Raw genomic sequence first — 22,611 nt, 5'->3', positions numbered from 1 at the left:
CCCTAATTTATATACATTTTTAAAAATCCATAATATTACTTATGCAGACCAGAGGGGGGGAGGAATGTATCCCCCCCGGGATAAAACATGAATGACCAGAGGGGGGTCATCACAAACAGGGGGGGGGGGGGGGAAATCCCCCCTGGCAAATCGCACCCAGACTGTATGTATATTAACCACTATAAGTATTGCTTTCAAGTTTAATGTCGAAAAACAAAGATTTATAAAAGTGTTTCTTCTGCCTGAATTTGTTGTCTTGCAATTATGTTTTTCTTTGTATTTATTCTTTCTTTAAAATACCAGAACGTGCATATATCAATACATCTATGTCTGTCAGATTTACTTTTAAAATATTAAATCATCTGTTGTTAGTTTCTCAAGAAGGCTGTAAGGTTACTTGAGTACCCTTCTTACAGAATTTGTTTTTACTCTTATGTGAGTAACTTCTTAGCTGACTACTTTTTACTCTTATTTGAGTAAAGTATTTGGCTACTCTACCCACCTCTGACAGGCAGGATTTATGACAGAATAAGATGACTTTTTAACTCTTGCCGCTGTCCTAACTAAGGCCTCCTATAGGTTTTATTAGTATATTTTATATAATATGTCTTTTACAGTTCTCTTGATTGTTTCTTTTCCACATCTTTCAGCTCCGGAAACACATGTGGACCATCATCATGAAATCTGTAGTACCCTCTGATAGAGGATACTACACCTGCTTGGTGGAAAACCAGTATGGCAGCATCAATCATACCTATCAGCTGGATGTAGTCGGTAATATCTTAAACTCTGATTAACACTTGTTAACAATCCGTATGGCTATAAGGGGTGGTTCACAATTCTCAACATTTTTTAAGTGTACAAAACAATAAAAAAAATTATCTTTTTAAATGTTAGAATGGTGTAATCATGAACAACACCTTGCTTTCATTTTTTTACAATGTAAAAAGGGACTTTTGAAAACATTAAAATTGAAACATTAAAAATGTAAAGACTAACAAAAACAAAAAACACATTAACTCATGCTTTAGGCTGGTTATTGCTAGTGGCTCTGTTTTCTAACCCCTAACCCAGTGCGGCTGTGACGGGTTCTGAATGAAGGCTTTACAGCAGGGAGCCTCTCTCCTGTCACAACCCTTGTGCTGATGAAGCGTCTCTGAATCTTTTAGTAGTGCATTACCGCTACCTGCAGTTTATTTTCTTCTTCTGTGTTTTTTTAAATAGTTGGCAGCCATATTGTTGTGCCTGTGTGCATTAAATTCTACTGAACTTAATGCACACAGGCATTAAGTTCAGTAGAACTTAATGCCAGTGTGCATTAATGCTGTGGGAAAAAAGAAAAGAGAAAAAACACCAAAAAAAAAAACAGAAGACGCTAAAGCCACAAGCACAAACATTTGAAATTTCTTTATCCAACCTGTTGCTCTTCGTGTCATGTACAGTAACTATATCCTTCATAGCATGTGGATATATGCTGACTATTAAAGAAGAGGGAAAAAAAAAAAAGTTCTACTGATTACTGTCTTAAGGCTGGTTCACACGACAGGATTTTTGGCCCGATTATCCCCCCGACCCTCCCCTTCCGAGAGGAGCTGATTATTGCCGTGTCTATTAAGATAGGACCTGACTGCAGACCTCCACTGTCAGGCCCAGAAGTGAGGATGTTTTTTTGAGGGGGTGGGAAGGTGGTGATGACAGTGTGTGTGTGTGTGTGTGTGTGTGTGTGTGTGTGTGTGTGTGACTGTGTGAGTGAGTGAGAGCGAGAGAGAGAATAAGAACGAAAAGAAGACGACGAGTGGACTTATTCTCCAAGTAGCGGTGAGTTTCAGATTTTTATTATTACATGTTACTTGTTGGTTTGGGTTGTCATTTTAAAGCTAAGTGGGCTCAAAGTTTACTTTGACCAATGGTTAGCATCAACCCCCAAGGATTCTTAACTTTTTAGTGCATAACGTAAAGTAACTGTTCAGATTTCTTTGTATGTAACGTTATGAAATATTTTTGTGAACCCTCCATGCATTAGTGGGGCATAATCACAGAGCTGAAAACATCTCTGTTACGTACATCTCATACATTTCTTGGCTTTAGGTTTTCTATGTCAGGATGTATTTTCTTCATCATAACATAACGTATTAAATTTCTTATCCCATAAGAACCCATGGTGAAACCAAAAGCACTTTGAATGTCCCAGACTCTTCCTTACAAAGCTTTATGGCTGATATGTGTTATGGAATGCAAATAAAAACTGTCAGGTGTACTTATTTTCAAAATTAACATTTGTTGAGCTCTCTAAAAGGTCTAGCTAGACCTATTAGAGAGAAAAGATCCCATCATTGCCCTTTTGGGGCTTGTGTTTTTTTTTTAAATATTACAACTGATCATTTTGGTTATCTATAAGCTATGGTACAGACATCTTTCTTCCTGTTCTTTCCATAGGACTTGGTTGAAGACAGCATTTTTCACAGTTGGGAAATGCAGCAGAGTGGGTTGAGGCCAACAAAACACTGTTCTCTGTTAGTGGACCTGCCTGATGTTCTGTCATGGGGGAGGAACCAAAGGCAGTCGCTGCTTCACAATATGGGAGGTTGTGCAAGGAAGAACTGGAAGAGAACGAAAGGGAATCGATCTTGAAACTGTTTAAATTTATGCTTCACAACCCTGACGGCGTAGAGATTTTGTGAAGAAATAATGGACAAAATTTTTTTGTGTGAGAGTAAAGCTCTACTGTCATGATCTCGGCACTGATGCCTGGTTTGATTACTCTTGTTACACACCAGCTTAGCTCCGCCCATTCCTCATCACCTCAGACCTGTTCCACCTGCTCCCACTAGTATATTACCAGCTTTCAAACCAGACATCAGTGCCAGATTATTTTGAGCTCTTGTGAGACTTATTCCAGCGTTTGTTCTGATTACCTGATCCCGACCTATCTGCCTCTCGACTTCTGAGCCTGCCTGTTCCCGTCTGATTCTGATTTGCTTGATCTGTGTTCTGACTTCTGTCTGACCTGACTACCTGCCTGATCTCTGCCCACTGTGTATCGACCGGATTAGTTTCCTGACTACCAAATCATGTCTGCTGATCTGTGTATCGAACCTGGAACTGTGACCCGTCTCCGTCCTTGATTGTCCTTCGGCACCTCACTGGCTCTCTGATCACCTGGCTCCGTCCATCGACTACGTCCCCGACTTCGTCTTTGGTTTCGCTCTACGGCTCATCCTGCTCACGTTCGCCCTCACGGTTCTGATCTCCTGCATGTCCTCTGACCTCCGATTCACCTGCCTCTGGGACTCTCTGAGCGGCAACCACCGCGCCGGATTGGTGACTCGCCAGCTGGGATCTACCTTTGCTACTGGATCTGAACTGGACATTAAGACCAGGTTAGTGACCGACACGTTTGTGTGCAAGCACTTTCAGATAAACGTGGTCTCTAACCTGTTGTCTCCTCCTGCAGAGGCTCCCGCTGTAGACGCTGACGCCTCCCGCTCCGTGTCTGATCTTAATAAACTGTTAAACCCTAACTGTTTGTCTGCCTCGAATACTGGGTCCTCCTGTTCTGAGCCTAACATCTACAGAATGTTGATCATGTTATGACTTTGTGTGTTTGCTTTCTCGTTACCTAATAATTTGACATACTGTAGATGTGCAGTTTTTGCCTGCTGCACCCTGAGCATTTTCCAGCACCTTCCTTCTTCCATCCAGGCCTAATTCCACTCTCCCTTAATCACCTACACCTGTTATCAATCATCCTGGACTCAATCCACCTGGAAGCCTTACTATAAAAGCTCACCTCAGTCTCCTCTTCCCCGCCGGTTTGTCTCTCATCCTCCCTCGTCAGAAGGACTCTCGCCTTCCTGTGATGAAAGACTTTACTTCTCCTGGCCGCACTCCTCCCTTGGCTCTCACGGATTCCCCTCCGGGCTCTGCTCGGGTCCCGTACCGAAACTTTCTAGCCAAGCTCCGCTCGGGTTCCTTCCCGAAGCTCACCTGCCAGCCTTGGGCTCACCTGCGGTCCTTCAGCTCCCTCCTGTCGGCCTGATCCTGCACTCATCATCCACCTGCTCCAGCCCGGTAAAGACTCTCGTTACCTTCCTCCACAGCACTTCGTCCTTCAATAAACTCACAAAACGAACCTCCGTGTGTGGTGTGTGTGTGTTCGGGTCATCTCAACACATCATGACAGTAGATATCATGAGTTATTAATATTTAAATAATTTTATTTAACAGCGCCTTTCTTGACACTCTTTATTGTCACTTTATAGACAATAAAAATTAAAATACAAAAATACAAATACAGGAACATAAAAACAGTTATGAAGAGGGACAAGAGCAGTGTATTTACAAATAAGCGAGCTGGAACAGGTGGGTTTTGAGTCTGGTTTTGAGTAAGGGGAGAGAGTCAATTCTGCGGAGGTCAGGTGGGAGTGAGTTCCAGAGCTGGGGAGCAGAGCGGCTGAAGGCTCTGCTCCCCATGGTGACGAGTCGAGCTGGGGGTACAATGAAGTGGATGGAGGAGGATCTGAGGGAGCGGGAGGAGGTGGTGATGTGAAGGTGGTCTGATAGATATGGAGGAGCAAGGTTATGGATGGCTTTGAAAGTATACAGAAGGATTTAAAATTGTATTCTAAACTAAACTGGGAGCCAATGGAGTTGCTGAAGGACAGGGGAAATATGATGAAAAGAGGGGGTTCTGGTAATGACACGAGCTGCTGAGTTCTGAAGAAGTAGGAGTTTATGGAGGGATTTATGAGGGAGACCGAAAAGAAGAGAATTACAATAATCAAGACGGGAGGTGATGAGGCTGTGGATAAGGACAGAGGCAGTGTGCGTGGTAAGGGAGGAACGGAGGCGGTTTATGTTGCGTAGGTGGAAGTATGCAGACCGGCTAATGTTATTTATGTCTGACTGAAAGGAAAGGGAGGAGTCGAGGATGCCACCCAGACTCTTGACCTGAGGGGAGGGGGAGACCAAGGAGTTGTCAATGGGTAGTGAGAAACTATTGATTTTGGATAGGGTAGATTTGGTGGCGACGTGGAGGAGTTCGGTTTTATCAGTGTTTAGTTTAAGGAAGTTTGAGGTGAACCAGTCTTTAATTTCAAGTAGGCAGTAAGGGACAGGGGGGCGGTGTGGAGTGAGGAAGTGGGTTTGCTGGATAAATCAAGCTCGGTGTCATCCAAGTAACAATGAAAATGAATGTTGAATTTGCAAAAAATACTTCCAAGGGGAAGGAGGCAGGTGATGAAAAGGAGGGGGCCAAGAACTGAGCCTTGAGGGACACCAGTAGTGACAGGGGAAGGGTGAGATGTGAAAGATTTGAGTTGAATAAACTGAGTGCGGTCAGAGAGATAAGAGCACCCAGTCAAGAGGGGATAATCTGTTGTGGAGAATGGAGTGAGAAATGGTATCAAAGGCTGCACTAAGATAGAGGAGGATGAAGATGGATAGGAGTTGTTAAAGATTGGGTTTACCGGCCTGCTGTTACATGTCTATTGAAAACCCATCTTATCCCGGTTCCAGATTTGGCCGCAAGTGAGAAAACATTAATCAAGAGGTAGAACAGTTTAATATGCATATTTAATTCATAGAAATTAAATATGGAGACAGAGTTTACATTACCAATCAAGATGATTTCACCGCGCGGTTGCGAAGTCTGTCTGAAGTAAGTTTTACCAAGACATTCCTTTTTATCAACTTTATAACTCCTCCTACTCGCTCAGGGGGAGGATGACTGACCCCCTGTCCTTCTGACCACACCCCCCGGGGGCAATAAAACTCCATGTTTATCTTACGCTGGAGCAGGAACAGACAGACATCACTCTGCTTGACTAAGATATTTTCTTAACAGAGTCCAGAATCAGCAGCTATGATGAGATCTTTTGTGATCTCCTGGGTTATATGTAGTTGCTGGTAAATGGAGCTGATTCTTTTATTAAAAAAGATTATTGATGAATTACAAGTCTGACTTGAATACATGTGAGAAGGCAGGGAATCAGGGGGTAAAAAATCTTGTGCATTATTGAGAAGAGAGACTGAGAGTTGCCATCATTGGAGCAGATAAGATCAGAATAGTAGTTTGATTTAGTTATGGCTATTGAGTCGGAATAGTGAAGAAGATGAGTTTTATGCATTTCTTTGTGCATGGAGAGACCAGTTTTGTTATGGAGGCCATTTGGCCATTTGGCTTTCATAAGCCGGAGCTCAAGAGTAAACCAAGGGGCAGAGTGGGAAAAGGACACAGACCGGGTTTTGAGAGGTGCAAGGGAGTTGAGAATGTTGGACAGTACAGAATTGTAGTGGGTGACAAGACAAGGTGGTCCGGAGAGGAAAGAGCAGGGATTGAGATATTGTCAATGTGGAAGGATAAAATGTCTGTGTTTATGTTCTTAATTTTGCAAAAAGAAATCTGGCGGACTGGCTTGATTATGAAAAGAGACAGGGAGACATTGAAGGACAGAAGAAAGTGATCAGAAATAATGAACATCATCAGCAGAACAGATGGAGGGGATTAAACCAAATCAAGCGAATCTCCTTTTATGTGGGTGGGGAAATCAACATACTGATGAAATCCAGAACTATCAAGGCAGGAGGTAAAGTCTCTGGTGAGTGAAAGTTTTATACTGTCCATATGAATATTAAATTACCTAGGAGAATGACATTAGGAGAGAGAGTGGTCAGGTGGGTGAGTAGTATGGAGGCGCAGACAGAAGCCCGCGGAGCAGGAGGAGATCAGCCCCTGTATACTGCGATAAACGTGCCCCACGTTGATGTAGAGTGGAAAGGACAGTCCAGAGGAGGATACACCAGATGTAAAACTTGGAGGCCGACATTATGAACGGCAGCGGGTGGTTAACCAACAGCAGCAACGGCGTAGAGTCGGCAAGACAGGTGTAGAATCAGGTTACTCAGACACAAAATATCGGGATGGCAGCCGTAGTCAGGACTATTGAAGCGAAGGCAAGTGCTTTTACTCTCACTTGAGTGTAAATACACGGCCCAGTGATCCGTAAAAACGTTAAAAATAACTTAAAAACAGGTAGCAGAGACCAGTGACTGTGGGCCGCGCCAGCGTCCACTCAACCGCGTCAATCTGTGTTGGGTAGTTAGGGTAGTATTTACTGCTACTTAGGTATTCCAGCAGCACAAGAACGTAATTAGCATTATGAGCTGTTATCTTATGAATATGAGCAATAGTTCACAATATAAAATGTGTACATTGACCAAACAAGTTTACTTATACACATTAAACCAATATATACAACAGACTGGGAATTGATAGATTTGATTATTTTTTTACTGTTTACATGACAACGGAACGGATGTTTTTGAACCCTTTCACTCTGGAACCCATTCATACCTGAGTGTGTGACTGACTAATTAGAACTTCTGTGTTGACAACATCATCCCCACCAAAGTGTTGAGATGCTTCTCTAATAACAAACCCTGGATCACCAGAGAGCTAAAGAACTGTTAAACAAGAAAAGACCCTTTAGGGAGCAAAACAGGGAGTCATTGAGAAGTATGTACAGAGCTCTCAACTCTCATGCAATGACCGTGTGACACACGCATTTCCCTGACTTTACACGTCACACATGACATTTCTCATTGATAAGAATAACGATGGACAATATGGCCCGCGGATGATCCGTTTACAGCACTGTGTCATGATTTTAGGTTCTGTCTTAGTTTTGAATTATGGAATAGTTTGGGTTTGATTTTGGTCTTTGTTTTATATTATTCTGTCAGGGTTCTGCAAGCTTTCAGTTCAGTTCTGTCTTGTTCCCTGCCACTATTCCTGTCAGTCTTTCAGCCACTCCTTCTCCTTGTGATTACTTCCACCTGTTCTCTTTAATTGGCTCTCCCTCTCTCCTTTGTTCTCCTGCCTTTTTAAGTCTGTCTCTTTTGCTGCTTCCCTGCCAGAACGTCATTTCTCATGCCGCACATGTTTACTCACCCGTTCTCCAGCCCCTCGGTAAGAGCTCTCCAGCATTCTGTATTTTTTGTATCTGACCTGTTTGCTTTTTTGACTCTGCCCAGTTCCTGTTAGTTTTTTGCTTGGATGTTCTGCTCTGTACCCAGCCTGGATTGTTTTTTGCCTGCCGGATCCACCTCCTCATCACTTCAAATAAATACTGTTAATCTCTACCTAAGTGTCTGGCTGAATACTGGGTCCTCATTCTGAATCATTACACACTGTCCATTCAGAGCTCGGTCTAAACTTCTTCTGTGGAGCTGTTTCAGCTTCTTTTACCGCTTGTAACCATCAGTAATTATTCCTGCGGCTGTTTGGGTTAACAGAGGAGCAGGAACAGCGATCAGAGTTATAAATAATTTTGGTCTTAACCAGTGGTGAAAGTAAGCCTTACCGGTACTGTGTTACGCAGGAGGTAAAGGGGGGTGAGCAGCTGCCAGATAAAGCCTTCACTCAGTCAATTCAGTTGAGTAATGGCTGCACGTTGGATCAGAAAACAGATCTACTAACCAGATGCAGTCTAAAACACCACTTAGTCTGTTTATGAGTGTCAAGTTTTCTGGCCTCTACAAATCACCTTAGCTTCTGCCCAAACTTGACAAGGGCTTGCTCCCATCAAAGAAATCCAGGACCAACTCTTCTCAGTGTCATCTTTTCATTTTATTTCTCTTTTCTCTTTTTTTTCTTTAAATCCTTGTACTTTTCAATACATGACACCCAAGCAGGTTGAAAACCTACAAACAAACAAATCACAAATTACTTTTAAGTCATCAAGAAAATAAACAAAATAAACTACTTTCCCATTTTTGTAAAGCCAGCTAAGTCCTCCGAATACAGGTTTAAAGTTCAGTTCCTACCAGTGGTATTTCTGCAGGAGCTTGAAGATGAGGTCTTTGTTTGTAGAGGTTCTTTCAACACAGGTGTGCTGAGTAGACTTATAGGCTCTTGAAGGCCTGAGTGAGAGACGGGTGTGCTTGATTTCCTGTAGGCCACGTGCCAGCTGGGTGGAGATGGTATTGCACTCACACAAATACACCAATTGCTGTTTTAACTTGACAATGAGTTTCTTTTTTATTCATTCCAAATTGTTTCTGAACTATATGTGCTGTGTTTCTATGCCTCAACGCTCTCACCCACTGCTCCTCCGCTGACTGACTCCAAAGGGACGGGGTAAAGAGAGCAGAGGAAGAGGCCAAGAATGGAGCCTTGAGGCACTCTGCATGAGTGGGACTCTTTAATGAAATAAAATAAAATAAAAAAGCAGTTCTCCATTCTTAAAAAAGAGAGTGTAATAATACCAGCAAGTTCTCACAACTACTTTCCCCCATAGTCTTAACTTTATTCTGTGATTATTTATACATCTAGGGTCTGTTCCTTTTGATCCATTCATGTGGGCCTATCAAGAAAAAATATATATATTATAAGAATAAAGCGGACAGCTGGAATGGACTCAGGAAAGTGAAGTTTTTGTTGCAGCAGACAGAATTTCTGGAGATGAGTGACAATCAGAGCATAAATGTTGTGTATGGAGATTAAACAGACTCATATAATCTTAATAAATTACATTGAATGTATGGTTGTAACATGAGGTACTATGTCAGGTCAACCTTGGCCCTTTTCCGGTTTTATGCCTCAATATGGTATTTTATTTAGTTTGTTTGTTGATCAGTCAGCCGTGTGTACTTTACCCACAGATATATTTATCTTCATTGCTGAAAATCTGCCTCACTGCGGACCAAAAGTCAAAACAAAAGTTTCTTTGCCCTTCTACCTGTGTTGCAGAATACTGTAACGGTGGGCCGATGCTGCAGGCTGGTTTGCCAGCCAATCGTACTGCAGTGGTTGGCAGCGATGTGGAGTTTGAGTGCAAAGTGTTCAGCGACCCTCAGCCTCACATTCAGTGGCTGAAACATTTTGAGGTCAATGGAAGCCGCGTTGATCCTGATGGTTTACCCTATGTCCGTGTCCTGAAGGTAGGAGCCTAATTGGCTTTTTTAATTCATTTTAATAAAAGGTTCATAATGCTTTTTGTAAATGACAGATTTTATGTGCAGCATTTTTGTATTTGTTTAGGTAAATCTGTGTGATAGACACAGGGTCCCTTTGCAATTTATGAAAGTATGAATTCCGACTATTTTCAAGAGTAGATTATTATTCGTATTAGGGAAATATTACATAGGAAAAAAAATTACACTAACAATGGAAGAAGCTAAGTAAATCTTAAGTAAATATACAGAAAGCATAAAATCACAGTACTTATTTTTTTCTATTAATAATAATAAAAAGCAAGGTAAATCCTAATAAGGGCCTGTCCTGCCCTCTTCTATCGCTCTTGCTCCCTGAGGTTGAGTCCTAAGTGTGTCCTGTTCTGCTGAGGAGTCTTCCATGCCCATCTCTTACATGCAGAGATGAGACTGAGGTATTTTAAGTGGTGATGGTGTGCCCTAAGAGAGGTTCTGCAGTACAGGCTCAGTCTAACAACCTTTTCCCACTAACAGATACTGGAGGGCTCTTCCTGACAGAGCCCCCTGTTGAGTCTCTGGGTGTGTTAACTTTTGGGTCTAGTGTTGAGGAGGAGAACACTCTTCTCTCCTCTTTTCTTTCAGAATCCTGAACTACCCTTGTTACTTGCTTTATTTTTTAGACTGCTGGCCTTAACACTACGGACAAGGAAATGGAAGTCCTTCAACTGAGAAATGTCTCTTTTGATGACGCTGGGAAGTATACGTGCTTGGTAGGCAATTCTATCAGGATCTCTCATAACTCTGCATGGTTGACAGTCTTGGAAGCTAGAAGTGGTTTTGTCTCTCTCTACAACTTTTCAGCGACATGTTTGATTAATTTACTTGCTGTGTGCATGGTACATCTCTGAGGTTAATCGTACCAGTTCTTCTTGAATGTTTCTAGAACTAAATATAAACACTGGGGTGACTGGGCCTTCAGAAATGTGTTACCCAGCTTCTGGAAGCAGCTGCCTCTGAGTCTCTGTTCAGGCACTGACCCGAACCTTTTTAAATCCAAACTTAAGACCCTGTTATTCTAGAGGGCTTTGAATACTTAGTAGCACTGTGGTCTTTTACTTCAGATTTCAAACTTTTATTAAATGTATTACCTTTTTAATTTGTTTGATGTTTTTGAATGTTTGTTCTGATGTTATTGTAAAGCACTCTGGTTGGCTGCTGTAAAGGACTTTATAAATTAAGGAATGATATTAAAATGAAATGTCACACCAGTGTTTGGGTCACTGGCTCAGAGCTGATGGAGTACAAAGCCAAATGGAGAGGAACTGGTGGAGACTGGGTGGAACAAAAAGCTCAAGATAGCAGCCTCCACCGTCAGGAGTTCAAACGAAGACAAGCAGCTGTGGAGATCTGACATCGCTCTGAGGCAACAGAGTAAAACTGGGCTCAGACATCGTAACAAATATGATCAGACAACACAAGCAAAAACCTGAAAAAGAGGTCAAATGTACTTAAACTGTCACACTTGTTCATAGAAAAATCTTTAAAAGTGATCAACTGCTTATGCACAATAACCACCATGTTATCGGTGCTCCAGCGGATTGTTTATTTTCTATAAATACAGAATAGGCGTTCCGATGAGGATCATTGGTCAGAATAGTTCCTTGAAAATCACTTTTAAGCAGGTATTAAATAATTTCCATTAAACCCATTTTACTTTTTTGTTGGTCTGATATAATATTGTAATCTTATTAAGTGCAACAATTTCATAATCAACAGAAATAAAGGCTTGAAACCACCAGTCTGTGTGTAATTAATCTATCTAATGTGTTTGTGTAAGCGAATGGGGCTACTAAGAAAATGAACTCTTCACCTCTGCTGCATAGCAGGGTTGCTTGGGCTAACCATGAGTTTGTCCAACTTTTTAGCTGAGATCTGCACAAGGATGTGTCAGGAAAGGCACATCCTTTTTCTGGAGGAGCCTGTAAATGCTGAAGCGCAAATGCTCCGCAGAAATCTTTGCCAGTAGAGACAGATCAGACCCTGATTGCATGTCTCATCATTTCCAGGTACACTATTTTCAAGCGTTACAGTTTTTTGTCGCTGTCAACGATTTATCCTAATATTTTCAGCCCACACATCCCTCACGTAACAAAAAGGGGATGCTCTCAGTTCTGAACAAATTTGTTGTGCTGCTCTTTGTTTTTATCAGTGTTATAAATAAGAGAAACTCTCTCTATATGGTGCTTGTTTATACATTGCCTTTTTATATGATGTAGGTCAGTGGTCCCCAACCCACAGGCCGGTACAGGTCCGTGGAACAATTGGCACCGGGCCCCGGCCGCCCAAGTAATAATTCATTTTTCCGTTAAATTTATTCTCCGAGTCTGAACAGTTTTTTATTTTGTAGGATCTTTTATTGTGAAAGATGACTGGATTACTTCAGGTCATTTCGGAGGGGAGCAGGGCAACACACCAGCCCGCGAATGCACAATGCCTGGAAACTGCAAGATACTACTTAAGAACCCTAGGGCTATCTTAATATGATAGAAGCTGATATAACATCTGCTTACGTATCACGGAGAATTGTTTATGAGTGCAACCCAGTGTGCGATTTGCAAAAAAAAAAAAAAAACAGAGGGGGGGATCATTTCAAAAGTTTTATTAATGTATAAAAGTTATATTAATAATGGTTAGCTAGCAGGTGCTATTTCAGGTAGCTAGCTAGGTCCAGTAGGTTAGACTATTGTTTTTAAACTTGCGCCATCTACTGTCGGGACTCAGGAGTAGGTATTAGTTTACTTTAATCGCTTTGAGCAGAAAATGTAATAATACTCTTTAAAATCAAACAAAAAATAAAATTTACAAATGTGAAGGACACAAGACATGTATTAATATAAATTTTGACGTTCCCGGGGCCGTGGACGTCATGCCACCTTAGTAACCTCATTTGCTTATTGTGCAAAGTCCACTTTAACCAAATCTGGTAGTTCCATTTACAATTCCTGTATCTCTCCCACCTTCCAGCTTCAGAGCCTTGGCGCCATCCTTGGACAGCCCTCTACATAATCTCCTTCACTTTCCACATCCATAACATCACCTGGTTAACTTTCATATTTGCAGCATCAAGCAAGTTCTTCTTTCGCACTTTTGCCAAACTGGTCCACAGTCCACTCACCTATCCCCTTTACAATCTCAAAACCCTCCATAAACTGCAGCTAATTCAAAAGACAGCAGCTTGCATCATTACATCATCTTCTTCACACCTGTACATTAACTCCACAGTCACATTCAATATAAATCAATCCTGTGATCATACAAGGCCAACAACAGCCATGGACAAAGAGGGACACATAACCAACACTATCATGAGATCATACATTTTAATTTGACACAGATCCCACATTACAATAATCAGTCTCTGCTTTGCCCGTTATTGCTCACCAACTAATATCACTACTCATGAGTTTATAAAAAGGCATTAACTTTTTTGAAGTTTATAAAAACGGTTATATTTTAGCCCAGTGACATGTCCAGGGTGGACTCTGGGTCCCCACCTCTCGCTCATTGACTGCTTGAGATGGTCAACAGCTCCTCCACGACCCTGTGTTACGTCAAGCCGCGTTTCCCCATCAGATACGGCATGACGTAAAACCTGTACGGAAAAGCAGGTATAGAAAATCCATGGATGAGAGGTTAAATTTTTAAAAAGTTTAGTACAATTGCTTAAAGTTTATCAGAAAAAAAACTTAACTTGCTTTTAAAGATGAACACTTTTATTAGAAAAATGTTATTATACTTCTGCGTTAAGTTAAATATTGTTTAAGGTAATCTTGGCTGGTTTAGCTTGTCTGTCTGGCAGGTGTTTTTGGGTTGGAGTAAAATGAGTCCATAGATCCACAGGAGGCTTTTTCACATGTTTCTGGTGCGACTCGCTTCACATCGCGCTCCACTCCGTGTAAAAATAACAAATAACTACAAAACTTTCTGAGAATTGCCTTTCTCCAGTCTCACACAGTTAGAACCCGTTCTCCAGTCCATGTTGTAGCTGCAGTTTATTTGTTTTATTTTTGATGTAGTTTCCATAATAATCTGTATGCATCAAAATCCTTGTGATTTAATTTAACGAGTGTCCTGGTTCAGCTGCTCGTGAGGTGGAGCTGCTGCTTATTGACTGACAGCCGCTCTGACTGCAGCTCTGACTTCTTTGTTACAGAAAAGCGCAGGTGGAATAATATTTATGATTTTTTTTACTTTTTCTGAATCAGACCCAGTCAAACCGGGACACTGTTTCACATTCCGATCTTTCTTAAAAAAAAAAAAAAAAAGCGTGTCATGCTAAACTAGCTGAGCTAGAGCGTTACTCTTTGAGTTTTATTAAACATATCAGTGAATCATGGGGAGATCCCTGGTTAGTCGCTGCGTTTATCAGCTAAATTACTGGAAGCGAGGAAGTAAACACTGACAGGTGACATGGCCACAGGTGGAAATAACTCATCAATTAACTGCAGGAGCAGCGACAGATATACTTGACGAGGGAGGTTGTTGTCAGATGTTCTATCCACCGAACTTTATGACCTGCTGGTTCGCATAAATCCAAAGAAAACCTTTGACCACCGCTACTTTCATTCATACTGTCTGTGGTCAGTTTGAGATGTTCTTCCAAAAGTTAAAATGATTGAACACCGATAAACCTCAGACTGGCAGATCTCCGCTTTGCAAAGACCCGCCTTACTCTCTTTCCAATTGGCTAACGTCCTGGCTCTGCCAGATTTTATTGGTTGAGCGCAGCTTCTGTTTAAAATCTTGAATAAAAAAACTACACAGAACATTTTGCACTCATTTTCCAGATGACGGAAATCCGTCGCGACAGAGAACTTTAACCCCTGATAATATAACTTATTCAGATCAGAGGGGGGAGGAATGTATCACCCCCCAGGGATGAAACATGAATGACCAGAGGGGGGGACGTCACAAACAGAGGGGGGGTAAATCCCCCCCAGCAAATCGCACCCAGGTGCTACCACAGTAAGAACTCAGTCATGGTTTCTGCAAACAGTAAAGGACTGACTGATTTTAGTGATGCAGTAGCTGTAAAATGTTGAATAAAATGTTTTTCTGCATGACTGGCTTTATTTTCACTCTTATATTTAACTTTATGAGGCAAATTTTCAAGTGGATTGCCATTTTCTCCAAGTATATTTTGGGTGAAACTCATTATCACCAACCTTCCACCAACTTCATCTTCGGTCACTTGGCAGCAGATTGTACACTGAGTGGAGAATTTTTAACGACTAAGCTAGCATGAGCGCTTCATATAAGTATAAAAGTGGAACGGGAAAGCGAAAAGAAAAGGAAAAAAGAGAGCAAGTTACAAAAACTGGACACATATTTGTTCGCTGTCCAGGAGATGAACCTGATTTATTTGGCAGCGATTGAGCCCCACCTAATCACAGCGAGGGAGGAGAGTTAATTACATGTAGCCAAACTAACTATCACTATTTATAATGTGTGAATTTGCTGTAGACTGTTGGTGACTGTAAGTTGTAGCAGCCCAGGCGCTTAGCTTATATCTCCTTTTCTCTGTCTCGAAGGTATAGGGGTGATGTCAGGGAATCAGGAGTTGCTGCTCCAGTGTAGAGCCAGACCTGGTGCTGACCAGCAGGCCCCCCTCCTCACCTGCGTTGGATACTGAAAATGAAGCAGCTGCAGGTCTCATCTAGCGACAGATGACAGGCAGGCGCGGGATGATGAACATCCTCATCTGGAATGTTTTCCGACTGATCGAGCCCCGGAGTTAAGCAGTTCTATGACACTACAGAGCCTGTACAACTTTTTTGGTCACAGTATAAAATGATGGGCGCTCCCTGGTGAGTTAATCATGGCAGAGAGCAGAACTTTCACAATAAAACGCTTCTGTCCCACTCGCTGCTCATCTCCACATGCTGCGCGTTCTGCGTTGAGGCACAGATATGGTGAGATTATAAAAGCTCTCATCAAAATATCACTGACCTGTGACAAAAAAGAAGACGCGTAGTGAGGCAAGTGCACTCAAACATGGCGTAAGCAAATTTAATAAATGAATGACACAATGAAAGCATTAATTTATTTATTCCGCACCAAATTTTAAGGCTTCCACTCTAGTTTTCTATTCATATATTTTAGGTGTAATGGCTGCATAGATGGCACCCACATTCCTATCACTATTCACTAAATAAAGATTATGTGAATAAGTACATTTTCCATAGCAATAATGTGCAAGAAGATAGATAGATAGATAGATAGATAGATAGATAGATAGATAGATAGATAGATAGATAGATAGATAGATAGATAGATAGATAGATAGATAGATAGATAGATAGATAGATACTCTATGGTTGCATATGTTTTTTTCTAACTTTGCTCTGTGTTTCCAACTACAGACGCTCCAATGACATCACGTCGTGTCCATGTCTCCACCCACCAACCACCAACCATTGTCACGGCCAATCTACCCACCTCAACTCATTCTCGCCCTCTTCCCGTGTGAAGACTACAGCTATGCTCCCTCAGCACACTCAGGCTAGCTTGGACCTGTTTAACTGTTCTTCGGCTTTCCTTAAAGGAAAACATCGCGAACGCAGGACCAGGACTGACCTGTACCACGCAGGCTAATTTTCTAGGAACACAAACATTGGGAGCAGCGACCGCGTGAAGGCGCGCTGTTCCTATATCTACTCCGTTTTAATTAACAGAATAGAGAGCGTTTTTGTCGCCAAGCTAACACGTAAATGTGGGCTTGGTTTTTGGTTAGCAATGTATGACTAGCATAACAGTCCTGCTGACGTGTGGTGGCGGGCGGACTTAATCTCATTTGAGAGCTAACGTGTAACGATGAGCTCCGTGTTTGTCTATTATCACGGCTGCGGCTCCTACCACTGCCAAAGGTTCGGAACCGAAAATTAAAGAGGCTGTACCCCGCCTATGCCCAGCGTCATACAGGGCATCTATCTTGGGGCGGGACCCTCATCCGATGTGCATTACATGCATTGGCGCTAAACACGTTCAGGCATCGCTGGCTGACCCTCAGGGACGCCAGCACTGTGCGTCGATGCCGGAAAATATTCTGGAGAGGCGGCTGAGGGTGGCTGTCGCTAACAGCCAGGATCTGTGCCTCTCCTCACCTTCAGCCATTGCGGCGGGTGATAACCATCAGCCATTGAGTGGTGGTCGCCTCTCAGTACGTCCCAGGGCAAAACTTCTCCAGATGATCGGTGGTCTTAGGACAGAAGGGTCAGAACCGTAAGGATGATCGTGTACCGATCGTTCCAAGATCGGTACACGGTCAGGCTTACGGGCTAGACGAGGTCAGGAAGGCTCGGTGGTAATAATAATAATTGAACTTTATTGATCTCACAATGGAAAAATTCACTTCTGCATCTCAACCATCCCCTTGGGGAGCAGTGGGCTGCCACTCTGTGGCGCCTGGGGAGCAATTGGGGGTTAAATGTCTTGCTCAGGGACCCAGAATGGCAGCTTGCGGGAGTTGAACTCAGGACCTCTGGGACCGAAGCTCTGTGCTCTAACCACTCAGCCACCACTCACCCCAATTTGAAATCCAATGCATCGATTCTTGACGGCACGTATCGATTATTAATTTAAAAATATAGGATGATAGGATGGCTGATTGGGTAAAGCATATTGCATTACTTGTATACTATTTACGTTGCAGTTTCGAGATTTTATTCAGTATTTTCCCCAAAGCAGATGTGTTTCACTTTGTCAAAGTGTCTCTCTTCTTTGTCAACCATCCCCTTGGGGAGCAGTGGGCTGCCACTGTGCAGCGCCTGGGGAGCAATTGTGGGTTAAAGGTCTTGCTCAGGGACCCAGAATGGCAGCTTGTGGGAGTTGAACTCAGAACCTCTGGGACCAAAGGTCTGTGCTCTAACCACTAGGCCACCACTAAGGGAGTGGTGGCCAAGTGGTAGCAGGTCCGATTCGGTACACACGCAGGCAGGGATCAGGCAGGCGGTCAGGCAGAGGTTAGAAAGACGGGTCAAGCAATCAGGTCAGGCGGGATCAGGCAGGCTCAGAGGTCGAGAGGCAAAACAGGTCAGGATCAGGTAATCGGACCAAAGAACGCTGGAATAGATCTCACCACTGGCTTGAAATAAACTGGCACTCAAGTCTGGTCAAAAAGCTGGTAGTGTGAGCAGGTGGAACAGATCTGAGGTAATGAGGAATGGGTGGAGCTAAGCAGGTGTGTGGCATAAGAAATTAGACCAGGCTTCAGTGCCGACATCATGACAGAATAATAAAAATCATGTGTTCTAACCACTTTCATGGCCACAGTCAGGTGTATGAATATCCAGCACCAGACATTAATCTTCCCTGTCAACAGCCATCACCATCTACAACAACTCGCTAAAGAAACCCCTGCAACATGAGTAACACCAGCATCTAATTTCCATTTGGGATTAATACAGTATTTTTTTATTGAATTGAAGACTGTTTCTACAGACCTTTGTGAAAAAAATGGGTTTCTCAGGAACTCATGACCAATGCTGTTTCCCACCACCTCGAAAATTCCAGACAAAGCCAGCCTCCAACACGAAAATTACACTGCGGTCAAGTGAGCCAAGGAAATACACGCCAGCCGACCCACGCTATGTTGTAAAGATTAGCTTCGCGCTTACATGGTGCATTACGGTAATAAAGCAGCAAGGGTGGCTTTGCAGGCGAAAAAGAGAAATTAAGAGAATAGGAGGAGCATAACCCTTGCAAAATATATATTTATGAAAAACTATTACTTTCACAATGATTTCATAATTTACTGCATATGTTTGAGAAAAAAAGTCAAAGTTTCTCATAATGCCTATACGAGATAAGCATGGCCTGATTTTAGCTATGTATTTCTCCAAAATCATAAAAGGGGACGAAATAAATCACTGAAAATGAGACATCACATCCAGAATTGGCATTATAAAGAACTTAGACTTGGCTTTTCTCGAAAAATCTATAGTGAAATTATGAAATATTTATTCTAATTATAGTATAAGTGATCCCTTTTGCATAACATGAAGAGAGGTTTTTATCACCTTTTAGAATTTTGGAGAAATAAACTACTGAAAATGAGACAAATTAATATGTTGGATATGCATAAGGAACTTTGACTTGGCTTTTCTCCAAAAATCTAAGGTAAAATTAGGAAATATTTATTCTAAGTATAGTATAAGTGACCGTTTCACATAACATGCAGAGAGCTTTTTGTCACCTCTTTCGATTTTGGAGAAATAAATGACTGAAAATGAGACAAATGAAGTCCATATTTACCTGAAAATTCTAATTAGGACACAGAGCAGCAAGAATGACACCCAGTCCAGTTGATGTATGTAAAACACAGTCTATTGCTTTTATTTTTGAAAGATCCTCTCCGGCGTTACTACCTTAAGTAATGTTGTATGCGAGACCTACACGGACCTGGCTTGACTGTCATTTTCGGGGTGGAGGCAGCTCAGGTAAGATGCAACAGCACGCTCTAAGCTCTAATAAAATTAAAAGACTGAGGTTTCAAAAAGGAAGAAAAAGCGAGAGACACATATTGACACGTTTCTCGCCCTGACTTGGAGCCACATTAATCCCGCCTATCGCTGAAGTTTGGCTGGGAAATGCGCAAAGTAGTTTTTTTTTAAGTCGGTAGCTAAAGGCAGCAGAGCTTTGTTAACAAGCCGCAATTTTAAAGCTGGATACGCCGCATTTTATTGTTTTTCTGGAACTTTTTCTGCTTCCATTGTCAGATCAGGATTGTCGCTTATCCCTCTGACAGATTCTGGCTGCTTCACCGCTCCCCGCCGCCAAGGTGAGGTGCTAGTTTACATTCCTCGCTCTTTGATTCCGCTTTATTTTGTTTTAATATTATGAAATGCATTAAGTGGCCAAAAGCTGGACGGAAAACGTGCGCGCCAGATCAGATGAAGCAGCGATGGATGAGACTGTAGGCAACCAAATAGTTGAGCACTAGACCGAATAAGGACCAATGTTTTACAAAATAAAATGATACAGATGTCTGACCATTATAAAACTTAATGATTGTGACAAAATAACTAATTGATACATAATTTATCATCTACGAACAGTCTCAAAGCGAGAATTAAATCTGTGTTAACAAAAGTATTTTGTATAGATAAATGTTATTGCAGACTCGTCCATAAAGCGTGACATAACAGACAATAAATAAAATTACATAAAAATACATCTATCCTTTTAGGAGGCAGTCATGTTTCCAGATTACAGATGATTGAACTGAGTGGGGGGAAAAGAGCCGGTAGTCATATGATTAATATTTATATATAGATCTATCTATTTATCTATAGATCGAAAGGTTTTATTGTACAGAAACTCAAAAGAACAAAGCCAGTTCTAAATCAGATCCTCATGAGCCAAATTCAAAGTGTCATGTCACTTTTATTAACTTCAAGTCTCATGGCGTTAAGTTAGACATGAAAAATAACATTGAAAAAATACAAACATAAACTGTAAGATCTTTAAAAAACAAAAAGAAGTCTGACTTGAGATTTTAAGAAGATTATTATTAATAAGGTTTCCTTCTGTGAAATATATTTATTGTCAGTATTAGGCACCTCGACAAACCCATGCCACTTTAGGCCCAGTTCCACCGGCTCTTTCCACTCACATTCCAGTGTTTCCTCTCTGCTGATGATCTTGGTCAAACCGTGCTGACTCGAGAGGAGTTTTGAGTGAACACACTTCTTTTCAGTGATTGGCCGAGGTGTGTGGAAAAAAGCGAAGGTTTTCTCCGAGGAAGTCCAGAAGCAACAACATTATTGGGGGAATGGTGGCCTAGTGGTTAAAGGAATGCACTTGAGCTCTGATAAGGTTGCAAGTACCTGATTTGATCTGGGGCTAAGGGTCTTGCTTAGAGAGCCAGACTGGCAGTTTGTGGGTGTTAAACCCAGAACATCTGACACAAAAACACAATGCTCTAACCGTTAGGCCACCACAGGCAGAGATATTACCTCAAGTTCTTTTTAACGATGTATGTGTTTCTTCCCATGTTATTTTCTCCATTTTCTGGTGTTGACAACAGCGGATTAACGACTTACCATATGTGCTTAGACAAAACAGAAATGTTGCTGTAAAAAAGTAGGCGGGGCTGAATATGGTGAATACACTCTGGCCTAAAACTTGCTGGACCAATCGCTGCACGAGAGGTGGGAGTTTACCATGTGTCACTTTTTAGCCTTATTGTAGCAGCGCTTTTCTAGAACCATATCAGTCAATTTGCTGATTGCAATTGAGCGATGTTTTAATTATGACCTTTATTGCGTCCTGAATGAGCCAGATAGGCCTATGCCTTTAAACTCTACTACGCTACTCTAAGAGCTAAAACAGGCATGTTGTTTGCTGTTTGGGTCACATCCATAGTTATCTGATTGGTTCTAGCCTTTTGCTACTGACCCTGTTAGTACCGCGTTTGAAATTGGGTTCTACCGACTTTTCAGACTGACTATTGTTTGCGACATAATTCAGTCAGTCAGTCTGGCTGGCCAGGCTAGTACTGCATAGCTCTGATCAAGGATGACTCCTGGTCTATTTTTGGTCGGAGCTGTGCAACAATTTGAGAAAGAAGAGAGACACTTTGACAAAGTGAAACACATCTGCTTTGGGGAAAATACTGAATAAAATCTCGAAACTGCAACGTAAATAGTATACAAGTAATGCAATATGCTTTACCCAATCAGCCATCCTATCATCCTATATTTTTAAATTAATAATCGATACTTGCCGTCAAGAATTGATGCATTGGATTTCAAATTGGGGTGAGTGGTGGCTGAGTGGTTAGCGCACAGAGCTTCGGTCCCAGAGGTCCTGAGTTCAACTCCCGCAAGCTGCCATTCTGGGTCCCTGAGCAAGACCCTTAACCCCCAATTGCTTGATTGTGAAATCAAAAAAGTTCAATTATTATTATTATAATAATATTAGAATCGAGATGCATTGTCATGACGATTATTTTGCACACACAGATTGTCATTGCCACTGTTTCCCTATCCTGTTTTTGACGCATTCAGACTAACTTCTATGTAAAAGTGAATTATGACTGAACTTTTGTTTATATGCCATTTGCCGTTTTAATAGCACCTGTTGGTGAAAAGTAAATACGTTGATGGGTAATTTAGGAATTACTGAATACCAGAGTGGGGAGAGCAAACCAAATCTCTTGACTGTTTTTAATGAAAGATTGCCACTTAAATTTTAAGATGCCATTCACTACTTCAAAACGTATTGCTTAAATTCCTCTATCATGATAGCTTTTTACTGTATGTTCTTTTTGATGTAATGATGTTTATTTCGCCATATGAAGTTAATGTTTAATTTGGTAATTTCCTTGATATGTTTTGGTGATTTATGTAAGGAATAGGCATTTTTCTTTGCAAGCTTGTAACCTTGAGAAATGTGTTGTAGCTCTTTTTTGAGTCATCTGACTAGCATTGTACAGCAATAGGTGGAGGGCGGGTATTGTTGAGTGCCCTATTCAGCTGGTTTAGCTGTTTACAACCTTAACTTTTTACAGCCTTTGTTTGGATCTCAATACCTGGTCCACGCCCAACATAGTGGAGTAAGTCTTAGTATGGAGTGAATTGTATCTCAAGGTTAGGCGTCCTTCAGCACAACAGCAGT

The 22,611-nt window shown here is 41.7% G+C and overlaps 1 protein-coding gene across 2 annotated transcripts in view; it reads left to right on the top strand.

Annotated features, from left to right (window-relative positions):
* Positions 1-22,611, top strand: part of LOC118565024 (fibroblast growth factor receptor 2-like) — a 56,149-nt gene that overhangs the window by 10,601 nt on the left and 22,937 nt on the right. For both annotated transcript variants that reach the window (XM_036144554.1, XM_036144555.1), the window contains exon 4: positions 651-774. In XM_036144554.1, the coding sequence (XP_036000447.1) occupies positions 651-774 (124 nt within the window). The remainder of the gene's footprint in view (positions 1-650; positions 775-22,611) is intronic.

The sequence above is a fragment of the Fundulus heteroclitus genome, chromosome 12 (genome assembly GCF_011125445.2).
Source record: "Fundulus heteroclitus isolate FHET01 chromosome 12, MU-UCD_Fhet_4.1, whole genome shotgun sequence".
Taxonomy (NCBI): Eukaryota; Metazoa; Chordata; class Actinopteri; order Cyprinodontiformes; family Fundulidae; genus Fundulus; species Fundulus heteroclitus.
The sequence above is the reverse complement of the archived record's forward strand: the minus strand, read 5'-3'. Positions and strand labels throughout refer to the sequence as shown.